At 39.2% G+C, this 24,867-nt stretch overlaps 1 protein-coding gene across 2 annotated transcripts in view; it reads right to left on the bottom strand.

Moving 5' to 3' along the window:
• Positions 1 to 5,275, bottom strand: part of LOC109210957 (splicing factor SF3a60 homolog) — a 12,360-nt gene extending 7,085 nt beyond the window's left edge. For both annotated transcript variants that reach the window (XM_019374441.1, XM_019374442.1), the window contains exons 1-6: positions 4,971 to 5,275; positions 4,783 to 4,896; positions 4,559 to 4,666; positions 3,127 to 3,269; positions 2,759 to 2,855; positions 1,992 to 2,156 (exon numbers count right to left, since the gene is read on the bottom strand). In XM_019374441.1, coding sequence (XP_019229986.1) covers positions 1,992 to 2,156; positions 2,759 to 2,855; positions 3,127 to 3,269; positions 4,559 to 4,666; positions 4,783 to 4,896; positions 4,971 to 5,144 — 801 coding nt within the window. In that variant the 5' untranslated portion in view covers positions 5,145 to 5,275. The remainder of the gene's footprint in view (positions 1 to 1,991; positions 2,157 to 2,758; positions 2,856 to 3,126; positions 3,270 to 4,558; positions 4,667 to 4,782; positions 4,897 to 4,970) is intronic.
• Positions 5,276 to 24,867: the final 19,592 nt, after the last annotated feature.

Below are 24,867 nucleotides of genomic sequence, written 5' to 3'. Positions count from 1 at the left end.
GGAGGGCTTGTAATTTGCTAACCAGATCAGTTGACAAAACGAAGTATTTAAGACTTAAAGAGCACTAGTACACCATGCTGCCGATGAGGATGGAGGCTACACCGTAGGAGATTGGACAACCAAAGAGTTAATTAACAGTAATATTGTCATCGCAAAGAGAAACACTAAGAGTTTAAAATAAAAATAGAAATAAAAGATTAGGAAAATTGTGTGGTTCAAACCACCAGGTTCTGTAGATCTATAAACCATGAGATATGATTAACCAAAAGCATCTTGAATGATTAGACCACATACTTAAGGCAACTGACTTTGAAACATAATTGACCTAAAATAGTCAGAAGAAGAAACTAAATGCAAAACGAAAAAAGGGGTAAACATTCCAACGAAAGGCTATAAGATGAGTTGCTATAAACATCAAGACATCCAGGAATATTGATGTTTAGATGCCTTGTGTACAAATTTTTGCAGGGTATCCAAGAGCTGTGTCAGTGATACTAGTCCTCAAATAGAAGCAAAAAAGCATTTTTGTCTGCGCTGCTGATTCAGTTTCACAGTACGGTGCTTGTACCATCTAAATCTGATTCTCTTATTTGGAAGGGTGATGCAAAAGGGAAGTTCACTGTTAAAAGGTGCTATAAACTTCAACGAGACCTCTCAGCCAGCATACCACTTTGGCCATGGAAGTGCATTTGGAGGAATATGTCACCTCCGAAGGCAGAATGGTTGGGTTGGTTGCTCATGGAGCATGTTTGACTCATGAAAATCTTCAAGAAAGGGGGGTCACTATGTGTAGCAAATGTCCACTTTGTCAGAGGCAAAATGAGGACATTAACCATCTTTTTGTTCACTGCTCATTCACCAAGCAAACCTGGGATCTCTTTTCCAGCATTATGGGAGTTAACTGGATAACGCCAAAGACAACTATGGAATTGCTACAGGCTGGTGCATTAAAGGGATGGGAACGACAAAAGTGAAAACTTGAAACTCAATCCCTTGTGCTATCTGGTGGACAATCTTGAAAGAATTCAAGAATTTTTTAAGGCAAAACTGATTCTGTAATTAGTATTAAGTACAGATGCATCTTTCTTCTATTTTTGGTGTAACATGGCTATTGCGACTGACATAGATGCCATGATAGATTTTTTGAGCTCTTTACATTTACAGCTGTAAAGACCTTTGTACGTTATTTTTCAGCATCTTCTTGCCACTGGATGCTCAATAAATTACCTTTAACAATCAAAAATAAAAGTTCTCCTAAAGAAGATAGTTAACAAAATCAAATAGGAGAAAACATGCTTTCAAGATGGGAATCGGTAATCTGACAAATTCCATGGTTCCAGTATAAATGACATAAAAAGAAAAAGGAATGACACCACAACGAGCGAATTTGTAGACGCTGTGGAAACTTACTAAGTGATTACTTTCAAATTCAGAGACACCATGGAATTAACAAAAAAAAAGGGCAAATTTTGGTTATTTTCAACTGCTATCTCTACCTCATTTCGATGATCCATTCCCTGATTTTAAACATCCAATTGCCTCTTCCAGTTAATATGATAAACTAAGTTGTCTCTCGTCCATTTAAAGGCTATAATCTGTGTGGTATTATTAGAAAATGAGGGTGCATGTTATTAAAATTCAAGATTCACTTCAAACTGTTAAAAGAAATCTAATGAATGCTGAGTGCCAATCGGACTATCTACTCAAGTTGACCCATCAGTTCATTTTGATGGAACCTAATAGCTTCTTCTATTTCCTGTAAATCAGATAAGCAAGCCATTATCGGCCCATTAATCTGCTCAGATTAAGTTCATGAAGAACATCTAGTTCCTATGAACCACTAGTGTATTCAGGTTAACATCTTCCAAAACTTGACGGCATTCAAGTTCCAATTTAAAAGGCATAGATCTGAAACGATTTTAAGGCAGGCATTCAAGTTCCACCAAAGAAAACATAGATGAGAAACGATTTTTCCAAAGTTAAAAAAATACCTCCTTTAACTTATCAGGTCCCTCTATCATCAGCTCCTCAACCGTACTATAAGAATTAAGATCAATCACAGTATGATTCTGTGGAGCACTTCCATTTTCCTGACTGTTATTTTCCCATCCTTCTACCTTGCCTATTGTCCACTCTTCTTCAAATTCACTTGTTACCTGTCAGAGATTAGTTATTAGAATAGAAGTGTATATAGAAGTATTTTTTTCTTTCTATTGGAGAGGGGGATTGGTGGGTGGGGAATAAGCCAAGTATCATTGCAAAAGCGCATATAAAAGTTAATCATAAACAGCACGAAAATCAATCAAGTTCAAAGATAGAACTCAATAATACTGCATCTTACTTGAAAAATTTTCCCAAATCAATCATTAAATGCCAAAGTGAAAATCATATTCAAAGTATGCCAGCATAACCTCCTTAAACTATACTCTTTCAGCAGCAAACTATACAATTCAGAGAAGTTTATATCATGTCTCTTATATAAGACATGGGGGTCAGCAATGACTTCCACAGATCAAGAGCGTCCCACTTACACCAATATACAAGTCACAAACCCCACAAATTGCATTAATTTTTACAACCGGATATACAAAACCTTCTCTGATCATGTGTTCACTAAACTCTCACATTATATTAAATGGAGAAAGGGCTGTAGTACACTTCCCGACAATGTAAGAGAGAAGCATGCAGCAAGTAAGCAATTGTCACTCAATAATAAAGTCGGATTGCGAAACAGAATGTTGATAAAAGAAAATAGCACCTTTGAGAATATCCTATCAAGATCCTGCAAGGGCTCTGTCCGCTCGAAAAAATAGATTAGATACTCCAATAGTTTCAGCAAATATTCTCGGTACGGCCTGTAAAAGAGAAAAAAGACAATAATGCAATATCATAAAATTAAAGGAATCATGAAGAGGAGGAGTAAAAGGTTTTCTACATCTAGATTTGAACTACATGGGAACAACAAGATTTCACCCAAGCAAACAAGCAATTACTGAAGTAGCTGCGATTTCAAAGATTGCTTCCTGAAAGTCTATACTTCATGTAACTGTACTAAGAAACAGACTCTAAATGATATTATCTGATTTGAAAGATAGAACATTCTACACCAACTACAGAAATTTTTACCTTGTCGACTTTGCTTTACGGGGAATCTTCTGCGGTTGAGAAAATACATCAAGATAAGCTGTGTATTCAATTCGTGCACCAAATTTGGAGTTATAATACTCGTTAAACAATTCATGCAAGTCAAGGTATCGCCCTGAACCTTCCTGTCAAATATGTCACAATAGCAAAATGGAATATAAGACAACTAGTATCATACAATTACCAAGAAGCATACATGAAGAAAGCAATAAACACTTGGGAGGGGGGCGCACATCAACTAAACAGTTCCTGCTTCAAAAGTTATACAAAGTTACAACAAAGCATAAACCACTGCAAAATCATTCAACTATTCTTGAAAAATACAAATCAAATGCCACCTATACATTATATGAACGTCTAGTTGTCTCTTTTGCAGTGTGTAGACAAAGGAAGCTTAATTTCAGGTCTCAAAACCATAACTAGTTTCCCTGACAAGCTGTTAATAAACCCAATGACTGAGCATATGTTTCTATACAACGGAATTGCCTCATCTCAAAGTTATAAGATCGTGAACGTTAGATTGCCATTAGTCTTTGACACACAACTGCTGTATTTATAAGATAACAGAAAATCCTCACTGTCAGGGAACAACTAACCGATAAAAAACAGATTCTGTCTAGCCAGCTGGCAGCTGCATATAGTCAGCAGCTAAAAAGGATGCTTACAACGTAGCTAATGCCCAAAAAATAAAGATTGTAAATATGTAGTCAAAAATGCCATAAGGCCATCTCCAACCCTTGCCTCCCTTTTTTCCTCCAAAACGCAGTAAACTCCAAAATGGAGTAAAGTTACTACAACCATTACTCCATTTTTTACACCAAAAAAGAATATTTCATTTTATATTCTTCTCTCTCTTTACTATTATATTATTATCTTTTAGCAACATCTAATATTTTATATTTGCACCATTCATTTTTTGAGATGATTATATATTTTTTGTATAATTATAACTTATAATAAAATTAACTTAAAATTTTACATAAAAATAATAAATGCATGAAAATTAATTTATCAGAATTATATGCCAAAGTTAAGATGTAAAATTAATATTATAAAGATATTACATAAACATAATTAGGTATATATAAAGAGATAAATTATAAGAGTTAAATAATAAAAATAATAATAAAATAAGCATGAATAGTAATGGAGGAGATGAATAGTGTCACTCCATTCATCCCCATTTTGGTGGCAAAAATGGGGGAGCATTGGAGCTCCATAATGGCAAAAAGTGTCCCATTATGGAGAAATGGGAAAGATTGGAGATGCCCTAAAGGAGTACTATATAAAGCCGCAGTATCTGTGAATATCTCAAGCAAGCTCACATTGAATGAAGCAGTAATCAAATAATTAAATACAAGCAGCTAATTTCCTGCCAAAAAGCAACAAGGAATAGACGAAGAGCGACACTAACCTCGCCACTAAACTCGATTTGTGGTTCTTCTTTGAGGAGCTGCTCGTAATCATCGCTGGCATCAATAACAACACGCGCAGCAGGATGCCTTCTATGGTATTCCCGAATCTAAATATCACCAAGCATAAATAAACAGAGCAAGTTTTTCAAACTAAGCAAAATAAATTGAACTAAGAAACAATAGAATAGTATAAAAGATTTTTAAAAAATGTGATTGTTTTGACCTCTTTTAATCTGTCATAAAACGCACTAAATACGTTTGTTCCAGTTGCTGTCTGGCCTCCAAGAGCTGCAATTTCATCCTTCCTCGCACCGTCTTTGTCTTCATAGATATCTACCTATAACACACACACTAATTTAACTTGACAAATTACTAAATTCAATTCAATTGCAGAAAGGAACGAGAAATTACCAGTTTATGTGTAGTGTCAATGATTTGCTCGATCATGTTACGAACGCGGTGGCTCTGGTGGAGCCGGTCCTTGTTAGTAGCCGGCTCGGTCTGCAGATCCTTGACGACGAGACGCTCGAGCCGCTCAACTTCCTCATGCGATGCACGAGTCACCTCCAGTAGAGTCGACGACATTGTTCTTCGACTTCCACTGTTGGCAAGTTACGTTCTGCAAAGGATTAGGGTTCTGTCTCTTTCTTTTCACCAAGAGAAATTGCCGGTTCAGGGAGGTCGGTTTTCCCGGGTTGGAGTAAATTGATTGGAGATGTGGAGAATAATCATTTATCCTCTTTATTTTTAAAACCTAAAACATTTTTTGCAATTTCAAAGTATAAATTGTTTTTACTAGTTGCACATGTATTTCATATTATTTTTACATAATATATATACTTAAAATAGTAAATGTTACATATTTGAAAAATATTTGATTTAGTTATAAATTACAAATTTGAATATAAAAACCCAGCACTCCTGCATAACCGTAAGACTTTTTATGTGAAAAGTCAAAGGCTCTCTAACAAACTTTATTTACATTTTACCCATCACATTATCAATTAAAATTTTGATATATCTCCCTTTCAAAATTTTATTGCTCCAATAAACGATGTTGGAAGCAGCGTTCTTTGATCAACTTTGTCTTCTCTATGTCCTTCACACATAACAGTATCAATTGCACTGTCAAATAATTATCTTCTCAAGGTTAATTACTCTTTTCTGAAATACTCATACCTTGCTTTTTCTATTTTAATGTACACATCATGTACAATCCCCAGCTTCATCATATACATCTATAAGTAATATTTATTCATACATTAATAAGTGTTAAAGTTCTTTTTTTTTAGCAAACAGAAAATAATATATTAATAACTACGTAATGCTTCGTACATAATCATCATAGTTTGTGTCTCTGAGGACGCATTGATTACCTAAGCTTGCTAGTGTATTGCAAGCATCAACTGATAGAGACTTAACAAAAACATAGAGTTTTGATTGTTCACTTTCCACAATATTGTTTACAAAAGAAGGGGGTAGTACAAAAAGTTGCTTTCCCTTGTCCTTGGTCTTCTTTGCTAGATGATGAGCTGTCCTATTCCCTTGCTTGAAGATGTGCCGGAGGATTACCTTCTGCTGGTGCATGAACCACCTGCATTCATTAACAACCTTATCATATAGTTTATTACCTTGTTGTATTGCATGGATTACCTCCGTGGAGTCTGTCTCAATTTCAAGAGGGAATAAACTCCATTCTTTTGTTGTTTTAAATCCTTCTTTCAGTGCATTCATTTCTGCTTCTAATGATCCATTTGCATGTGTGGATTTTGCAAATCCAACCACCCATTTCCCGTTGGTATTTCTAAAAACGCCTCCAAGGACACATTTCTGGTTATGGTTGTTGAAACAAGCATCTATGTTTAGTTTAAACCAGCCTCTTGGTGGCTTGTACCACTTTATTTTAATGGGAATTTTTGGTGGGTTTTTGATGCTCTTTTCTGTGAGAAGCTTGAATTCAGAAGCTCTTTGAGTAATTTGAGCATCATTAATAGGGTTGACAGTATTTTTTGATTGTTGTTATTTCTATTAAGCCATATAATTCCAGATGGCAAATGGGAAGAAGGAATTCCAATCGATATACTTGTTATATTAAGAGAATAGTTAAAGTCTTTTACTTGTAGGAGCCAGTGTTAAAGTTCAAATATCATCTAATTAATAAAATTCAATAATCAAGTTAGATAAAAGTTAGGGAAAATGTCCATATATATCTTTTTTTTAATTTAAATACGAACTTTTCATTACTTAACTAGTACTATTACATAGATAAAGAGTCCCATTGGGCTCATTCATAGGTTCAGCCACCATATTGTCTACATCAGTAGTGCAAGTTACAAAAGGATTCCCAAGTTCCACTAAGTTGGTAACTATAGCAGTAGATATTGTCCTACGTTTTGTGCATCCGATTTTATCTTCATGGATGACTTTCAAAAGAGAGTTTGGAGGTTGTTCCATCAGATAGAGAGCGGTACTATTTGCTTGCTTGGATCCTTGAGTGGCCAAAAAGTGCGCAACCTTGTTTCCTTCTCTGAAGTTATGCTGGATCGGCGAATTCTGCAATTTCTTCAGTAGTGACCTGCATTCAGTAACCAAGTTAGAGTAAATAGAACAAGTATCATTATTGAGCAAGGAAATTACATATGTTGCATCAGTCTCAATTTCTAGATTAACAAATGTTTTGTCAAGTGCAAGTTGAAGGCCAGTTTTGAGAGCTAAGAGTTCCATGTAGGCAGGGGTGTAGGCTATGGCAGAATTAAGGTAACCCAAAATCCAATCCCCACGGCTATTTCTGAAGATTCCCCCGATGCCACCTTTTTTATATTTTCCTTTGAAGGACCCATCAATGTTAAGTTTTAGAGAGAGGTGTGTTGGGGGGAGCCATTTGATCGAGATGGTAGTAGTCGGAGGAACATGATTTGGAGAGTTGGTACAATACTTAAATTCTTTGCAGCGGACCAATACTGCTTCAAGTGAAAGCTGGTTGCATTTATTGTTAGAGGAGTTATTATTTCTATTTAGCCACAGAGACCATAAAGCAAATGGAAAGAACATATCCCAAGAGATATCCCAATGATCCAAAGTTTTGTGCGAATCTTTTAAGGTAGTGAGCCAATGGTCGTGGTTTTGTTGAAAGGGAGGAAGGCTAAGTTGCGCATCGTTCCAAAATTTGGTGGCTATGGGGCATTCAAAGAAAATATGTATAATTGACTCTCCGCTGTTTTGCAGATAGGACAGAGGATGTCAATGTTGTGTCCAATTTGGTGCAAATAACTGTGAGTATGGAGACGATTGAAGGAACATTGCCAAAGGAAGTATTTAACCTTGTGGAGCGTGTTGAGTTTCCAGATCCATTGGAGCTTAAAACTGTTGGGAGATGACAGGGAGATTAACTTGTATATAGAGCCGGAGGAAAAGATACCGTTGGAGGTATGGGCCCATGTGGGTATGTCACTAGCATTGTTGAAGGAGTCAAGATTTATGGAAAGGATTTTGTTTCTTATTTCTGTGGGTTGAGTAAAGGATAGTTTTGTGATGTCCCAAGAGTTTTTTATCCAAAGATCTTTGACTTTGAGGGTTTGGTCATTGTAGTGGATTGGTCCCTGGATGATAGAACTTAATGGTGGGAGCCCCCGAATCCATACAGAGGACCAGTAGTTGATGTTACCCGGACCCACTATCCAATGCAGGCCTTAGTTACAGATTTTCCAACCTGTTAGGATGTTATTCCAGATGAATGAATTGGAGATATGGTTTCTTTTGTGGCTGTACTTAGAAATAAAAGTTGAGGCCCATAGAGAACTAGGATTGTTGAAGAGTCTCCAGGAGAGGCTGGCTAGCGATACCATGTTTTTATCCACAGCTTTTCTGAGTGCCAAGCCCCCAGCATGTTTTGGTTGAGTGATTGTGGACCATTTGATATAATGAATTTTCCGTTTTTGTGCGGTGGTACCCCAGATAAAATCTCTTTGGATTATGTCAATTCGCTTTAGAGTGGAGGCGGGGAGCATGATATATTACATACATGGTTTGGGATGGCGTTAAGAGTTGACCTAGCGAGGGTTGTTTTTCCTGCAATTGATAGGAAGTTTATTTTCCAACTGGCAAGTTTTGTGTTCATGTGATCAATGATGTAGCGAACATCGGATGCTGTGGGTTTGCGAGTGAGAATTGGGAAACCCAAATATTTGCCAAAAGTTTCACTGGGTCGGATGTTAAGAATATTGGCAAAGTGATTCTTAGTATGGGCATCACAATTTCGTGAAAAGATGATTTTTGATTTTGAATTGTTGATTTTTTGGCCCGAGAGTTGGGAGAAGAATATGAGGCTATATTTTATTGTGTGGATGGACTTTGAGTTGACATTGGCAGAGAGCGTTAAATCGTCTGCATAGAATAGATGGGAGATGGAAGGGCCAGTGGGATTGAGTTTTATCGGGTCCCAGAGCCCGATGTTGACTTGGTGATTAATGTATTTTGACAATAATTTCATGCAAAGGATAAAGATATACGGTGACATTGGATCGCCTTGACGAATGCCTCTCGAGAGATGGAAGAAATCCGTTTTGAATCCATTGACTAAGATGACAATTCTAGAAGTGCTAACGCAACTCATAATAAGTTTAGTGATGCGCGGGGGGGGGAGGGGGGGGGGTAGGGGATTTTAAAAAGAGTAAAGCACGATAAATGAATGACCATTCAAGACGATCAAAAGCTTTTTCCAGATCAATTTTAAGGAGGACCTTTCCTTGTCGACCCCTTATTTTTTGGAAGTGGTTTATGATTTCTTGAATCATGATGGCGTTATCACTAGTTTTTCGGCCCTTAAGGAAGCTAGATTGATATGAGCCAATTAATTTATCAAGGAAGGGCTTGATTCTATTCACAATAATTTTTGTAATGACCTTATAGATGGTGTTACAGAGACCGATGGGGCGGAAGTTGTTCAGATAATTTGCGTTGTGAAACTTAGGGATGAGACAGATATAGGTAGAGTTGAGTGTTGTTGGAATTGAAAGATCCTTGAATATCTTGTGAAAAAATGTTAGAACCGGATTCCTAACTATATGCCAATATCTTTGATAGAAAAATGGGTGAATACCATCTGGGCCCGGGGCCTTAAAGGGTTCGAAGGAGAAAATTGCTCGAGTAACTTCGTAGTCCCGTAAGGGGTAATCTAATGAGGAGAGATCTAGGTTGTCAAAGGACGTTTGAGAATTTTGAATATTTTTTATACGTGTTTCTATGTGGTCTGTTTGAAAAGCCCTTTGGAAATGTTGGGATGTTTGAACAAGAATTTGAGCCGGATCATAAATCTAGTTACCTTCACTATCTTTAAAATAGGAGATAGTATTTTTCCTTCGACAATTGACGACACTTAGATGGAAGAATTTTGTATTGGCGTCCCCATCGTTGAGCCAGTTTAAACGGGAACAGATTTTCCAATAGTCTTCCTTAATTTTAAGAATGTTATTGTATTCAGATATTAGATCATTTTCGAGGAGGTGTAGGAAGTGACTATACGAGTAATTAGCAGATGATTGGATTCCTCGCAACCTTGCAAGGATTCTTTTTTTCTTTTTATTAGAGTCCCCGAAAGTGTCTTTTGCCCAGAGAATAACACTATGTTGGAATAATTTCGTGGCCTCAAGGAGGTGTCTATTCTGCCACGAGTTTTTGACAATATTTTCAAACTATGTATGATAACACCAGTAAGTTTCGAGTCTAAATAGTTTTTTACCGTGAAGAGGCTCCTTTCTTTTAAATTGGAGAAGAATTGGGGCATGGTCCGAGTGGGTTCTCGGTAGGTGGGTGATGAGGGCATTAGGGTATTGGTTGACCCATAGGGTGTTGGCGAGGTATCTATCTAATCGTTCCAAGATAAGACCTCCCGAATTAACTCGATGGTTAGTCCAAGTGTATTTAGCCCCTTTAAAAACGAGGTCTATTAAATTGCAATAATTTATACAATACCAAAGATGAGAAGCCCGATTAGAATTGATAGGTCTGCCTCCCCACTATTAGGATTGATAGGTCTGCCTCCCCACTTTTCATTTTGGGATAGAATTTCATTAAAATCCCCTCCAACTAACCACGGCCCCTGATAGTTGTTAGCTATATTACAAAGGCTATTCCAGAGATCTTTACGCATATTTAGACATGTACTAGCATATAGAATACTAACAAGCCAGGGAGGTTGGACAGGAGATACCTGGAGCATGGCATGAATTTCCTAGTTGGATCTGCAAACAAGGTTCAGAGTAACAAAATTCCCATACCAGAGCACCATAATACCACCCGCATGGCCTATTGCCGGGACCTCTAGCATGTCAGAGAAGTGGAACTCATCCCTAAGAGGTGCATGATCTACCATTTTGGTTTCCAGAAGGGCAACCATGCCTGGGTTGTGAGTGTGCAAAAGCTCCCTAAAGTTCCTTTTGAATTCATCATTGTTAGCCCCACGGATATTCCATACAACTAGGCTCATTGGGCTATTCATTGATAGGTGATACGGGTTGGGGTGACTGTTCCCTACTCCTGGTTGAAGGAGGTGATTGACCTGCCTCAGGGAGGGGCTCAGTACCGCAGCAAAATTCCCTGTTGCTTGAAGAGTGGGAGGACGAACGTCGATTGAGCATTTGTAAAGCGCCACTGGACACCTGAGAATGTATTTTCTATCCTCCATTTCTTGAAACAACATGAGAGTTGCTTCTCTGAGGCTTGAAATTTCGGTGAATGACCCCCTGATCGGTGGAACTATTACTTCCTCTATCATTTCTTAGGGCATATCTGGGTCTTCTTGATCTTGTTCGAAGGGAGGGTGTTGTTGGTTGTGGAAGTCCTCAAGGATCGGGTGATGCCGGGGGATAGGCTGCCAAGGGTAGAAGACTAGATGGTTGGTCACTTGACTGACCGGAGTGAAGAAGGGGAGCTGATACAGTAGCTCCATGTTGTTGAGCGGGTTGAAGTGGTGCGACAGGTTCCACTGTGCTTGCATATTGTGAAGTAGTGCAGGTGCTATGTTTGGGGATAATGGATCCAGAACATTCGCTAACCGCATGTGGTTGTTGTAGTTCCCCATAGCTAGGGCCATTCCTTCCGAAATTAATTGTGCTAGAAAGTTCGGATTCTGAAGAACAATCCATACTTCCTGGCCATTGACAATCATCAGAAAGAAGGGTGCATGGCCTAGAAGACCTTGTTCTATCCAGCTTTGGGGATCTTGGTGGGGATTCGGAGGTTGAGAGACGAAGGTTGGTAGGTGGAATGGAATTTGAGGTGGAAAGGGGGGAGATTTTCCATTGCCTTCTGGATTTTGTGTTGTTGGGGTAGATGATATTGAAAGACAAGGCTGTGGCCGGGTACTATGTTGTGGAGGGGGAGTTATATTAGTTGTAGAAGAGTGTAAATCTGGTGCAAATGATTGCAAATCTAATGCTAAAGATTTTGCATGCAAGGGAAATAGGGAAGATTGGGGAAGAGGGTTATTTGTGATTGGTGGAATGTTTGGATTTGTCATTTGGCCAGTGACCTCCGCCAAGTGTTGAGCGGGTTCTGGGTCTTTAGAGGAGGAGGATGTATTATGCGTGTAGGGAGAGGGATTTGAGGTGTCAAGTGGATTAGGGTTTTGTTTGCATGGCATAGGGTTGCTACTTGTATCCATAGGAGTGGCTTGGATAGTGGGGTCCATGGGGTACCTAGAACTTAACGGAAGAAGTTGTTCGATATTGGAAGGAGTGTGTTGGATTACACTGGAGATGTCAAAGGATTCCTGAGTAATGAGGGAATCAAATTTATTATGGGTAGGCATCAAACCTTCATCCTTTTTTGTAGGAGGAGGACTTTTTTTAATATTATTAGGTTCATTAATGGTAGAAGTAGTAGGAGCATTTAAAGCTTTGTAAATTAGTTTTTGAGAGTTGAGATACTTACCTGTTGCTGCATCATAGATTTTAACATCTATACTGTTACCTGGTACTATATTTTTTTGTAGAGAATTTTTTTGTTTATTTTCTACAGGATCCCTTGTTCTTTGGTTTCTCCGCCTGGTGAAGGACACCACCTGCCATTGCTCCTCTGGTGGGGGAGATGTAGTTGTGTCGTTAGTTCCTTGGTTTTGTACCTGGGCAATAGGTTGTTACAGTTTCTCTGTCCTTGGTGAAGTAAGTGTGCATGAGGTAACTGTATGCCCAAGGTGGCCACAGTTCTTGCATAGGGAATTTATTCCTTCGTAGACAAACTGTTGAAGGTGAGAGCCAATTAGAATACACTGTTGAACAGGTTGATCTAGTGGTTATTCAACACAAAGACGTGCATATCTGCCTCTAAGGGTGGAACTGGTGCATGCATCAATTTTGAGTAGCCTCCCTATGGAATTACCAATTTTTCAGGATTAATCCGTCATAGAATTCTGTGGGAAGTTTTGGTAGGCGAACCCATATTGCCATATGAATTTGTTTCGCTTTGTCTACCACGAAGTTTGGCTCCCACTGTCTTGTTGATAGAAAATATCCATTGATGAACCATGGACCACTCTGGAGTGCTGTAGTCATATTTTCTTCTTTGGAAAATTTGACAATGGAAAAATCATGGCCCAAATCGGTTAGGGGAAACGGTTCAGTTGGTTTCGATAACTTTGTGATTTTTTCTTTTAGATATTGGTGTTGAATTCTCTTTCCCACCAATTTAACAATCACAGAATATTTCCATGGTGTATACATTCTACTTATGTCCTCTGATGTTAGAGTGATTTCTTTCATTCCTTTGATTTTGGAGGTGGGGATTTTTTTGTTTAGCTTCAGTGGTATTTTGTTCACTGGACGAAGGAGTTTCTAGTAGCATTAAGTCAAGTTGATCGGACCCTTGAAATTGTTGGAGCTTTGATTTATTAGGGGATGAAGGAATCTCTTGGTTTATTTGGTTGATATCCGCCATTGATTCAAAGAATAATAGCTTTTCTTTGAAAGATGGAATATGGGCCGCTTGTTCCCCATGCTGAGAATCATAGGGAATGTCAGGGGGTTTTGGGGGATGAGACAAGGCGGCGCCCCATCGGAGTTGATGATGGGGTGACTCATCGTAATCAACGCCAGCTTCTTTTCCTTCGATAACAACAAGAAAGAGTCGAGTGTATATCGACGTGGCATGCCGTTATGTCCATATATACCTCATGTACTATATTTCTTATTTTTTAAAAGAATCAAAGAGCTTAAAATATCTTTCTCGGGGTCCGCGGTCCTTTCTTCACATTAGCATTGTCACAACATGGAACCCTCCTTTCTCTACGTCATTTAAGTAATTAGAACATAGATTAAGACTTTGAAAACAAATCAAATGGGACTTAGATAAAAGAAAAGTGTATAAATAAGAAAAATATAATATAAATTTAAAATAACCTTACTTTTTGTTAACTAATTATTATTATAGGACTAAAATTTACATCGTGACTTGATTTTTGCCTCTTACTAAGCCTGTTCGAGTTACTAATATTTTCATTGTTTTGTCACATGTATATTTTTGGTGCTGCCAAACAAAAGAATAAATGTATGAGACCCGCAAGAAGCAATGGTACGAAGAAAACTTCTGTAAATTATATTTTTTCTTCACAATTTTCTGTAAATAAGTGCAATTAGATCTACTCCATGACATTTGGACATCCAAATTAATCAGAAGTCTACGTCAATCATACTACCTTTAGAATTGAACTTTGAATTCGTGGTTGATATCAAATTAGGGGGGGGGGGGGGGGGGGTAGTAACATGGTCATAACATAAATTATCTGCCATGTCATTCATATAAACATGATTTTACAAAATCACGGAAAATAGGAACAGTTAAATATATTATAAATGGAGCCTGGTGCATGAAACGTTGCTTGCTTGGCTATTAAAGGTAGGCGTCTCTCACTTGCATCTATTTTTAGTTTTTTAATATTCAAACTAAATGGTTTAGTTTTTGTAAATAAGGAGGGATATTTTACTAATCTAACTTTTGACTTAAGGGCTTCTCACTTTTAATATAGATATATAGATAGATATAATTATGAGACTAGCCTTTAAAATGCACGCGAACAATATTATTAAATAATATATTTTGAGTTATAAAACAAAAATGAAGAAATGAAGAAATGATGTCCCTGTAGATAATTAAAATTTTACTAAATTTAAATCCATAAGAAATTTGACTTTATCATAAATTAAATATATACTAGTCAAAATAATATTATAGGCCAGTATGATCGGGTCAATTATTAAAATCTAATTAAATTGATTTAAATAAAGGTCCAATATACTATTAGGCTAGCCCATTAGTTGGTCATCTATCAAATGCATCGGCCCATGAGCCTCAAGTCCAATAGCCCACCAGGGTTTTCTTGAAGGCTACTCCACCCCACACATAGATATAAACGGGTCACAAGAGAAGACTAGAATATCAATCAAGTAAGTAGAAGGAAAGACTAAAGAAGCTCTAAAGAATAGCATCAAGGTCTTCCTCCACATATGCAATCTTTGTGTGTGGTCAAATCCTAAAAGCAAACTCAAATCATGGGCGGGACCTTCAAATCTTCCGCTCATGATAATCCAAAACTAAATCCTGGTTTGTGACGGCCTTCAAATTGATCGTGACATACCATAAATCTGAAATCCGCCGAGTTCAAGATCAAGCTATCAAGCTCGTGAACTATCATTCATGAGGAGAAGAATCAGAGGATTATATCTCTTTAGATTTGAGATATTCTAGAGATTGTAACCCTATCGCTTGAAATCAAATATAATATTTGTCGTTGTATTTTTTGTCTTGATTATTATTTTTCAAGAGCGAAATTTCGTTGCTACAAATTTTGGTACGCCCAGTGGGACGATCTCTACCTCTCGTCTCTTCTCTTCGAAGTTCAAGAACACCAAGATGAACTCAATAAAAATCAACCCTAGATCTGACTACAAAACTGAGTCGGAAGTTGCCATGGAGATTGTTGGCCAAATCAAAAGAAGCAAAGTCGAGATGCTAAGACAACAAATGCTTGAAGTGTCGTCCACAACTCATGTTTTTGGTTCATCAGCAACAAATGCTTGAAGTGTCGTCCACAACTCATGTTTTTGGTTCATCTTCTCCAAAAGAATTAAGATCCTATTCGTACATACTAGAAGAAGGGAACAACATCGCTGAGGTGGTCGAACAAACTTTGGCACGATTCAGCCTTTCAAAAGAATGCTATCGGTCCCACAATCCCTTCATGCAGAAAGATAATGATGTCTTAAACAACGAATTTTCTCCAATATCTCATCGTGTCACTCCACAATCTGCTCTCTCTCCAGATGATGATCCATACCATTCTTCGTCCTCTGTGGTGGTCATGCAAACTATGATGATTGAAGCTTCTACCATAGAAGAACAATATGCAAATTTGACAAAAGCAGTTGAAGGCCTGACAAAGTACATAAAACATCAAGATGATAAAATTTTCCAAGTTGATAAATAAGGTGGAGAGTATGATAGAGGAAGAATCAAGTCAAGCATTTATGAAGCTTCCAGAAATTCAAGAGAAAGGAGAGTCCTCTGCAAGACTAGCAACAATCACCAAAGAGCTCCAAGTCTTTTGTGATGGACAGATTCAAGTTGAGCAATTGAAGGACTTCATCATATGGGCCATCAAAGATAAAATTGAGCCTTCACCTAAATCTTTCCTTACATACGCAAAGCCCTACACACAAAGTATTGATAAATTGAAGATACCAAGCGGATATCAACCCCCTAAGCTTCAACAATTCGACGGTAAAAGGAATCTCAAGCAACTTGTTGCACAATTCGTCGGAGACGTGCAATGATGCTGGAACTTATGAGGATCACCTTGTCAAGCAGTCTGTTAGATCTCTCAAAGGAAATGCGTTCGGTTGGTACACATATCTTGAACCTGGTTCCATTGAAAGTTGGGAGAACTCGAGCAAAAATTCCTTAGTTTCTTCTATATCACGAGGCGCATTGTGAGTATGATTGAACTTACAAATGCCCGCCAATGGAAGAGGAGCCAGTTATCGAATTCATCAATCGTTGGCCGAGTTTAACCCTCAACTGTAAAGACCGTCTTGGCGATACTTCTTGCATCGAAATGTGCATCCAAGGTATGCATTGGGGCCTTTGCTGCATCTTTCAAGGAATAAAGCCTAAAACTTTTGAAGAGTTGGCCACCCGTTCACATTATATGTAATTGAGTATGGCTACACATGGAGATCAAAGGTTGTCTGTCTTTGAGACTCACGATGAAAAAAATTAGACAATGCCGAGAATAGGGGCAAGTATTCATCTAAAACTAAAATCGAAGAGTCCATGCATATCACTATGCTCCTTGACGCATGAGTCCAAACTGCAAGTCGCAGTGCTCCTCCACGCATGAGCCTAAACTACATGTTGCAATGCTCCTTGATACACGAGCCTAAACTGTATGTAACGAAATTCCTCAAATTCGAGCCAAATCTTCATGTTGTAAAGCTCCCCAAATTTTGAGCCAAATCTTCAACTTGCAAAGCTCTTCAAAATTCGAGCAAAGTCGTTAAGTCACAACGCTCTTCAAGTTCGAACAAAATCTTCAAATTGAAAAGCTCTTCAAATTCGAGAAAATTCTTCTAGATGTTAAGCTATTCAAATTAAGCAAAGACTTCGAGTGACAAAGCTACTCAAATACTAAGACTTCAAGTCGCAAAGCTCTTCAAATTTGAACAAAGTCTTCAAGTTGCATTGCTCTTCAAATTCGAGCAAAGACTTCCAGTTACAAGCTCTTCAAATTTGAGCAAGTCTTCGAGATGTAAAGCTCTTCAAATTTGAGCAAAATTTTCAAGTTGATATATTCCTTGTCCGCACGAGTATAAACTGCATACAAAAAAAAGAACATATACTTCTTTTGAACTACATAATGACTTGATCCTCTTTGCTGGGTTATGTCGGCAACGTGGATTTCATTATAAGTTAAGTCATTTAAGCGGGAAAAAAAGAGTCAATTCCTTTTCACAATAGCCAAAAGAGGATGCTAGCTCTTTGTATACGACATGCGCTTCTTTGGTATGTTAAAAGAAGTAGTTACTCCACGTCAAAGCTTAAAGGATAATTCGCCATATTTTCTTTCATCCAGCCGCATGAAAAAAAAAATGCTTCATGTGCCTCCTTCGATAAAGGTTGAAGGACGAATGCTCTCTTCCTTAGCTCAAAATATGGAGCACTACATATATCTTTTCACCAATCCGTGAGAAGGAAGTTCTATGCAATTCTTCTCCAAATTGCAAGAGGAGGTTGTTCTACTCCAAAGCTTGAAGTTTAGGACACCCCATGCACTTCTTCGACAAGTTGAAAGAAGAGGTGGTTCCACGCCAAATGTTGAAAGATGGTTGCTTCATGTACTTGCTCGCAAAGGAAGTAGCGCTCCAAGTGTCTTGCCAAGACAAAAGAAGAGGATATACGCCACATGCTTTCTCGCCAAAGGTGGAAAGGAGTCGCTCATAAATTTTCACTTCTTCAGCCACAAAAGTAGGGACACACCACGAAAATCTGTCGCCAAGCTGCGACAAAGAGACGAATGGTCTGGCATGATTCATGTGGACCTCTGGTGAATATTCTTATGGATATCAAGACCGCTAATACTCTCTTGAAAATCTGCAAAAGAAAAAATTGGAGTCCCCGATGCCAATGGCACGAAGCTTTTGGTTATGTTGATCGGTGCCAAACGACATGGAGCTTTAGCTCAACAACAAGTATCGGTGTCAATGACACGACGCTCTAATACAAATGGTGAACATTGTGACATAATCTTCTCCACCAAATCGTGAAGGATGTAATGCTCCACAGACTATTCCATCAAAACCGTGAGAAGGACGCTCCATGAACTTCTTTGCTAAGTTGCAAGAAGTCATCCATGCCAAAACTCAATGGACAGGAAGTTCCATGTGCCTATTCGCCTGCAAAAAATAGATAGTTTTGATCATGTAATTCTTCACGTGATCTGTCACAGATAACTCGCTATGTTTGTCTTTGCCAAAGCTGCAAAAAACAAAAAATTGAAGTATGATGCATGAACAATCATCCCAATTTCAGTGCTTGAATCAAAAAAATTTGTCGTGACTATATCAAAAAGGGTAGAGCTTCGAGTTTTGTTCGTGTAGTAAATCTCAGGGCCTTCTTTCGAATGCCGTAAACGGCTCGTGATTTGGACACTCCTATACTGAGATATGTATTTTACGGCGAAGTTGTGAGCTAAATGGTGTAGACGTGTAGATCAACATTAAGAACTTAATTCCAGCCAATCCAGAAAGACTGTGGTTGTGAATTTATGATATGTTGCGGTCCTAGTTTCAATAGAATTAAACGTCTTGCGATTTGGGGTCTCCTACAATGAGTTTTGAATTGTTTGCCACAGGCGCACAAAGCTGAGAGCTCCAGGCAATTTCTACAACCGAAAAAGGACGTTAACAACCGAGTCTTACAAAAAAAAAAGAGAAGAGAATAGCAAGAAAAAAGATGGAAGCCTAAAATCTTGTTTGAGGAATCTCAACTCTCTGTATGAGTTAATAATTCGAGGAGCCTTTGGATTTACACAAAAGATGGGGTGAAAACTGTGATGAGAAACACCACAATTTATAGTTTTTCTATGCGTTGGAGTTTTCCTCATCATACAATAATTTTACTTCTAATCAATAGTCAATTCATGATTGACTAGAAGTCTTTTATGGTAAAAGATATTTCAGATAGCCATTAAGTTGAAACGAAACGAAAAGGCATCACGTGTGAGAGTTTGTATGAATCAAGGAAAGTTATAAGTTTGCCTACTGTAACGACGCGACCGGTTGTTTTGAGCTCTAACACATTGTTCAGTAGTTGGAGGCCTTGAGCAGCTCCACTTCAGGTAGTATGACTTTACGTATGGTCGGAATTGGATTTTTGGGAAGTTCAGAGTTGATTCGGAAGAAATATTCTAAATTCGGGAGCTTTAAGTTGGAATAATTGACCAAGGTTTGACTTTTGAGTAAACGACCTCGGAATCGGGATTTGAAGGTCCCAATAGGTTCGTATGATGATTTAGGACTTGGGAGTATGTTCGGGTTGAGTATCGGGTGGTCCGAAAGCATTTCGGCTCTTATTATGGAAGATTGACATTTTGGAAGTTTTAGAATAAGTTTGGGTTGAAGTGGATTTTAGTGTTATCAAAGTTCGTTTGAGGTTCCGAGCCTTGGAATAGGTTCGTATCGTGGTTTGTGACTCGTGCGCAAAGTTTGGCGCCATTTCGGAATGTTTTGATAGGGTTCGAATGCATTCATCAAAGTTTGGAAGCTTGAAAGTTTAAAGAAAGGTTTTGATCGCCGATCGTAATTTTGATATTGTTTGGTGTAATTTGAGGCATCGAGCAGGTTCGCTTCATGTTTTGGGACTGGTTGGTGTGATTGCACGGGGTCCCAGGAGCCTCGGGTGTGATTTAGAGTGGTTTCGGACAATTTTTCCTTGTTTTGTTACTGATGGTGTGCTGGTGTACCGGTGTGTTTTACAATTGCGAAGATTGTCCCGCAATTGCAAAGAAGGAAGCTGGGGGCAGCTGATTGCCCTATTCGAACGTGACGAGGGGCCTGCGAATGCGTAGGTGGGCCTGGCAGTGCTTCGCATACGCGGAGGCCTAACCGCGAATGCGAATAGGAAATGGAGGAAACGGGGAATAAGTCCTTTGACCTACGCGCGATTGGTGAATCGCGAATGCGGAGGGTTGGGGCAGTGATTCATCGCGAATGCGATGTTATGGACCCGAACACGAAGCAGGTTTTGGGGCAGTAGCATTTTTGGCCTTCGTGATCGTGAGGCTTTTTCCGCGATCGCGAAGAAGGGTCGCCCGGGCAGTGTATAAGTTTGCAAAAATAGGTTTTGGCTCATTTTATCTCAAATCTTCCATGGGAGCTGAGCTTGAGGCGATTTTGAAGGAGCTTTTTCGTCACTCATCACTAGGTAAGTGATTTCTTCATATTGTGAGTTAAATACATAGCATGTATATGGATTTAAACATGAAAATTAGTAGAAATTTGGGACTTTGAAGAAAAACCTAGAAATTGGTATTTTTGGATTGTGACACGAAATTGGATATGAGCTTGGGAATAAATCATTTGTGTTCGTACTGTTACGGGTAAAGTTTATCTTCGAAAATTTTTAGAATCCGGGCATGTGTGCCCGAGGGTTGACCTTATTGACTTTTTGAGCGGAGTTGTGAATTGTTATAAATCGTTAAATTGTAAGCATTGGAGTATATTTTGATTGATTTGCATGTTGTTTGATTAGTTTCACAGCGGTTGGATTGGAGTTGAGGTGTTAAAGAGGCGTTGGAGCCGGTTAGGGGAATTTGGAGCGAGGTAAGTCTCCTGTCTAACCCTGTGAGGAGAAAATTTCACCGTAGGTGTTATTCTTGTTATATGCTACATTTTGTGGGAGTTGCGCACGTATGAGGTGACGAGCGTCCGTGCGCATGTTAGAATTTTTTAGTATGTCTGGGTAGATTAGGATTCACACCATGCTTTATTTGTACAGGTTGAGTTATTATTGCCTGTTTAGTTACTTGATTACGTGTTACGACCCGAGACTAGACTTGCATAGAGTTATAGACTCGCTATTGTAGAGATGTGACGCGCTACTTAATTTAGCCGCGGAATAATTGTGCTCCCCTTAGTAATTCCTCCCGCGTTGAGCGTTTTCATCAAAAAGCTTCCTTATAGTTCATAATTCACACGCTTATTCGTGAGTGGGGTCAAGGACCCGTTAAAGCTTCTTATTCTAATGGGATCGGGCCGTTCGCCTCAACAGTATAATAGATACATCTATGGTTCGTGCTGTTCGACCCTCGACATTGTGCACATTATGATGAGATCGGGCCGATCGCCTCCGTAGGAATATGTACCACACTCTCATGGGAGCGGGTCGTTCGTATCGGCAGTATAATAGATGTATCTATGGTTCGTACACAAATTATGATGGGATCGGGCTGTACACCTCGATATTTCTATAAATTACTCTTATGGAATCGTACTTAATATTCGACAAGAAGCCAATGTGCAGGTTTATATATGTTCTTGGTGGTCCTCTAAGTGCAGATGCGGGGCTATTGCGGGAACTTTACTGTGAGCTGCATTTTATACAACGATCTGCAACATACAAAGTCTCCATCAACATTGTTTATATTCTCCTCTCTAACTTGTATTCCAGACAGATGTTATGTTTTATTATATTCCTTAATTGATGCTCATGCACTTGTGACACCGGGTTTTGGGGGTTCGTATTGGATGTTTAGTAAGGTGGCTCACGTAATTATTATTATTTCAACCTGTAATTCTATTTTATACTATTTAATTAATGGAAATTATGATCTCAAAAGTAATAAAAAGAGTAACTAAGTTGATTAATCACCGTTGGCTTGCCTGGTGGCGGTGTTAAGCGCCATCATGACTTATTGTGTAACGACTCGGCCGGTCGTTTTGAGAGTTGTAGCCCCGTTCCCCCATTTCTTGCTTCTTTTGTGTTCTACAGTTGTATTATAATTTACCGAGTTGGTTGGTTCTGGTCCGGAGTGATTTCGGAGCGAATTGTGACACTTAGTCTCTTAATTGAAAGTTTAAGTTGGAAAAGTTCACCGGATGTCGACTTATGTGCAAACAACCTCGGATTTGAATTTTGATGGTTGCGTTAGCTCCGTTAGGTGATTTTGGACTTAAGAGCGTATCCATATTGTGATTTGGAGGCCCGTAGTAGAATTAGACTTGAATTGGCGAAGTTGGAATTTAGGGAAGTTGGAATTAGTGAAGCAGCTGAAGTGTTGTTGCTACTAGTGTAACCGCACCTGCGGAGTGGGCACAGCAGGTGCGAGCCCGCAGAAGCGGGGCATGAATTGCAGAAGAGACCAAGGAAGAGTTGGGAAGAGGTCGTAGGTGCAAAGGCTATCCCGCACCTGTGATGGTCGCAGAAGCGGGCAAAAGGGTGCAGATGCGAGATGGATCTGCAGGTGCGATGTGTTTCCCGCACCTGCGATATGCGCAGATGCGGTCCAGTGCTCGCAGAAGCGGAGGCAGCTGGATAAGTGACTTTCGCAGAAGCAGGAATTTAACCGCAGAAGCGGTTCCATAGGTGCGGATAAATGGCCGTAGGTGCGAAAAGTCTAGGAAGAAGGTTTAAAAACAAGGGTTCACGATTTTAGTCTCATTTCAACATTTAGAACTCGGACTTAGGCAATTTTTCGAGAGGACTTTCGAGAGGATTATTGAGGTAAGCTTCTTGTACTCGTTTTTTATCATAAATCTTGATTCCCCATTGTTTTACCCACCTAGATTGTGTAGTGTTTAGGTGAAATTTGGGGGTTTGAGGCTAGGGATTTGGAGAATGAATTTTGGGGATTTGGATGACCATTTGATGTCGGATTTTGGTAAATTTGGTATGGTTAGACTCGTGAGTGAATGGGCTTTCTGGTTTTGTGACTTTTGTTGGATTTCAAGGCGTGGACCCAGGGTCGGTTTTGAGCCGATTTTGGATTTTGGCTATAATTTAGTAGTTTTCTTGTGGAATTGATCCCTTTAGCCTATATTAATTGTATTGTACAACTTGTGGCTAGATTCGGGACGTTTGGAGACCGATTTGAGAGGCAAAGGCATTGCAGAGTACAGTTTTGCCCGGATTGAGGTAAGTAACACTTTCAAACTTGATTCTGAGGGTTCGAGACCCCGAATTTCATGTTATGTGATTAGTATAGACGTGACACACATGCCAACAGACAGGCGCGCGAGCGTGCACCGTGAGAATTGTGACCTGGTTGACTCCATGGCACTGTATAGGGATACTATCTTGTTGATATCCGTGTTTTCATCTTGTGATAAAGTAATTGAGCTGTCAATCATGCTAGATATCATGTTTAGGCTTTATGTCGGTACTGTTGGGAGCCATAGTGGTCGTTTCTTGCTGTCACTTTACTGATTTCATTGATATTTCGTACTCAGTCATATACATGCATTCATATCATATCTCAGTCTCAGTTGACATTTGTTGGTTCATCATATTGTTTTATCGAGCTAGTTTTCATGATATTTTGAGCCCGTGAGTGAGACTGGAGAGATTGATGACTGAGTGAGGCCGAGAGCCTGATTATGAGTGATAGTTATGGGATCGGACTGCACGCCGCAGCAGTTATACTGATTTATGATAGCGATTAGGCTGTAGGAGCCCTTCCGTTGTCTGTACACACCCCCAGTGAGCGCGGTTGATATTATTGAGGGATGGATCTTCCCTGGACATGGATCTTGTCCGAAGTACTTAATACGTGGAGATGGATCTTCTCCACAGGGATAGTTTGACCTTCCTCGGTACTGGTTGACTTATAGTCAGTGATGTATATATTCCGGGATGGATCTTCCCTGGGCCGAATGGGCTATATATAGTACCGAGTGCTTGAGCATTTGAGAGTGTGAGCACATGAGACTGACAGCATGGTGCATCACATACAGCATGTGCATTGGCATGTAGAGATAGAAAATTTATATTCTTTACATTGTTCGTATCTGGTCTACTTCACTGTTTGAGGTGTCTATTTACACTGGAAGCATGCCTACATTTCTGCACTGTTAATACTATTGTTAACTGTACTTGTTGAGTTCGTCACTACCTTTCAGTCCAAAGGTTGGACTTGTTACTTACTGAGTTGGATGTACTCACGTTACTCCCTGCACCTCGTGTCCAGATCCAGGCGCTTCTGATCACGGCAACTACTGCCGATTGAGGCATCAGAGTTCGGAGACTATCGAGGTAGCTGCATGGCGTTCGCGGGCCTTGACTCTCCTTCTTTATTCTATCTATATTTTCAGCTTTATTCTCTAGACACTGTAGTGGACTGTATTCTGATTTAGACGCTCATGTACTCTGTGACACCCAGGTTTTGGGATGGATTATATCGTGCTTTGGGTTAAATTCTATTTTCAAAAAGGCTTTTCTTTAATATTAATTGCTTCTGCCTTTATTTTAAATGTGTTTTACTGTGTTAGAAATGTTGAGCTGTGGCTTGCCTAGTTCCACGATAGGCGCCATCACGACAGTTATTTTTGGGTCGTGACAAGTTGGTATCAGAGCCTAGGTTACAAAGGTTTCATGAGTCATGATCGGGTTTAGTAGAGTCTTGCGGATTGATACGGAGACGTCTGTACTTATCTGCGAGAGGCTGCAAAACTCTTAGGGAAGCACCTGCAGATCCACCAGTTGCCCAGTTCAGGATCAGGTCCCAGTTGTAGATGCACTAGCGGGACTAGCTTAGGCACCAGCTGTG

This window comes from Nicotiana attenuata, unplaced genomic scaffold (assembly GCF_001879085.1).
Source record: "Nicotiana attenuata strain UT unplaced genomic scaffold, NIATTr2, whole genome shotgun sequence".
Classification (NCBI taxonomy): domain Eukaryota; kingdom Viridiplantae; phylum Streptophyta; class Magnoliopsida; order Solanales; family Solanaceae; genus Nicotiana; species Nicotiana attenuata.
Note: the sequence above shows the minus strand (reverse complement) of the source record. Positions and strands in the feature narration are given on the sequence as shown.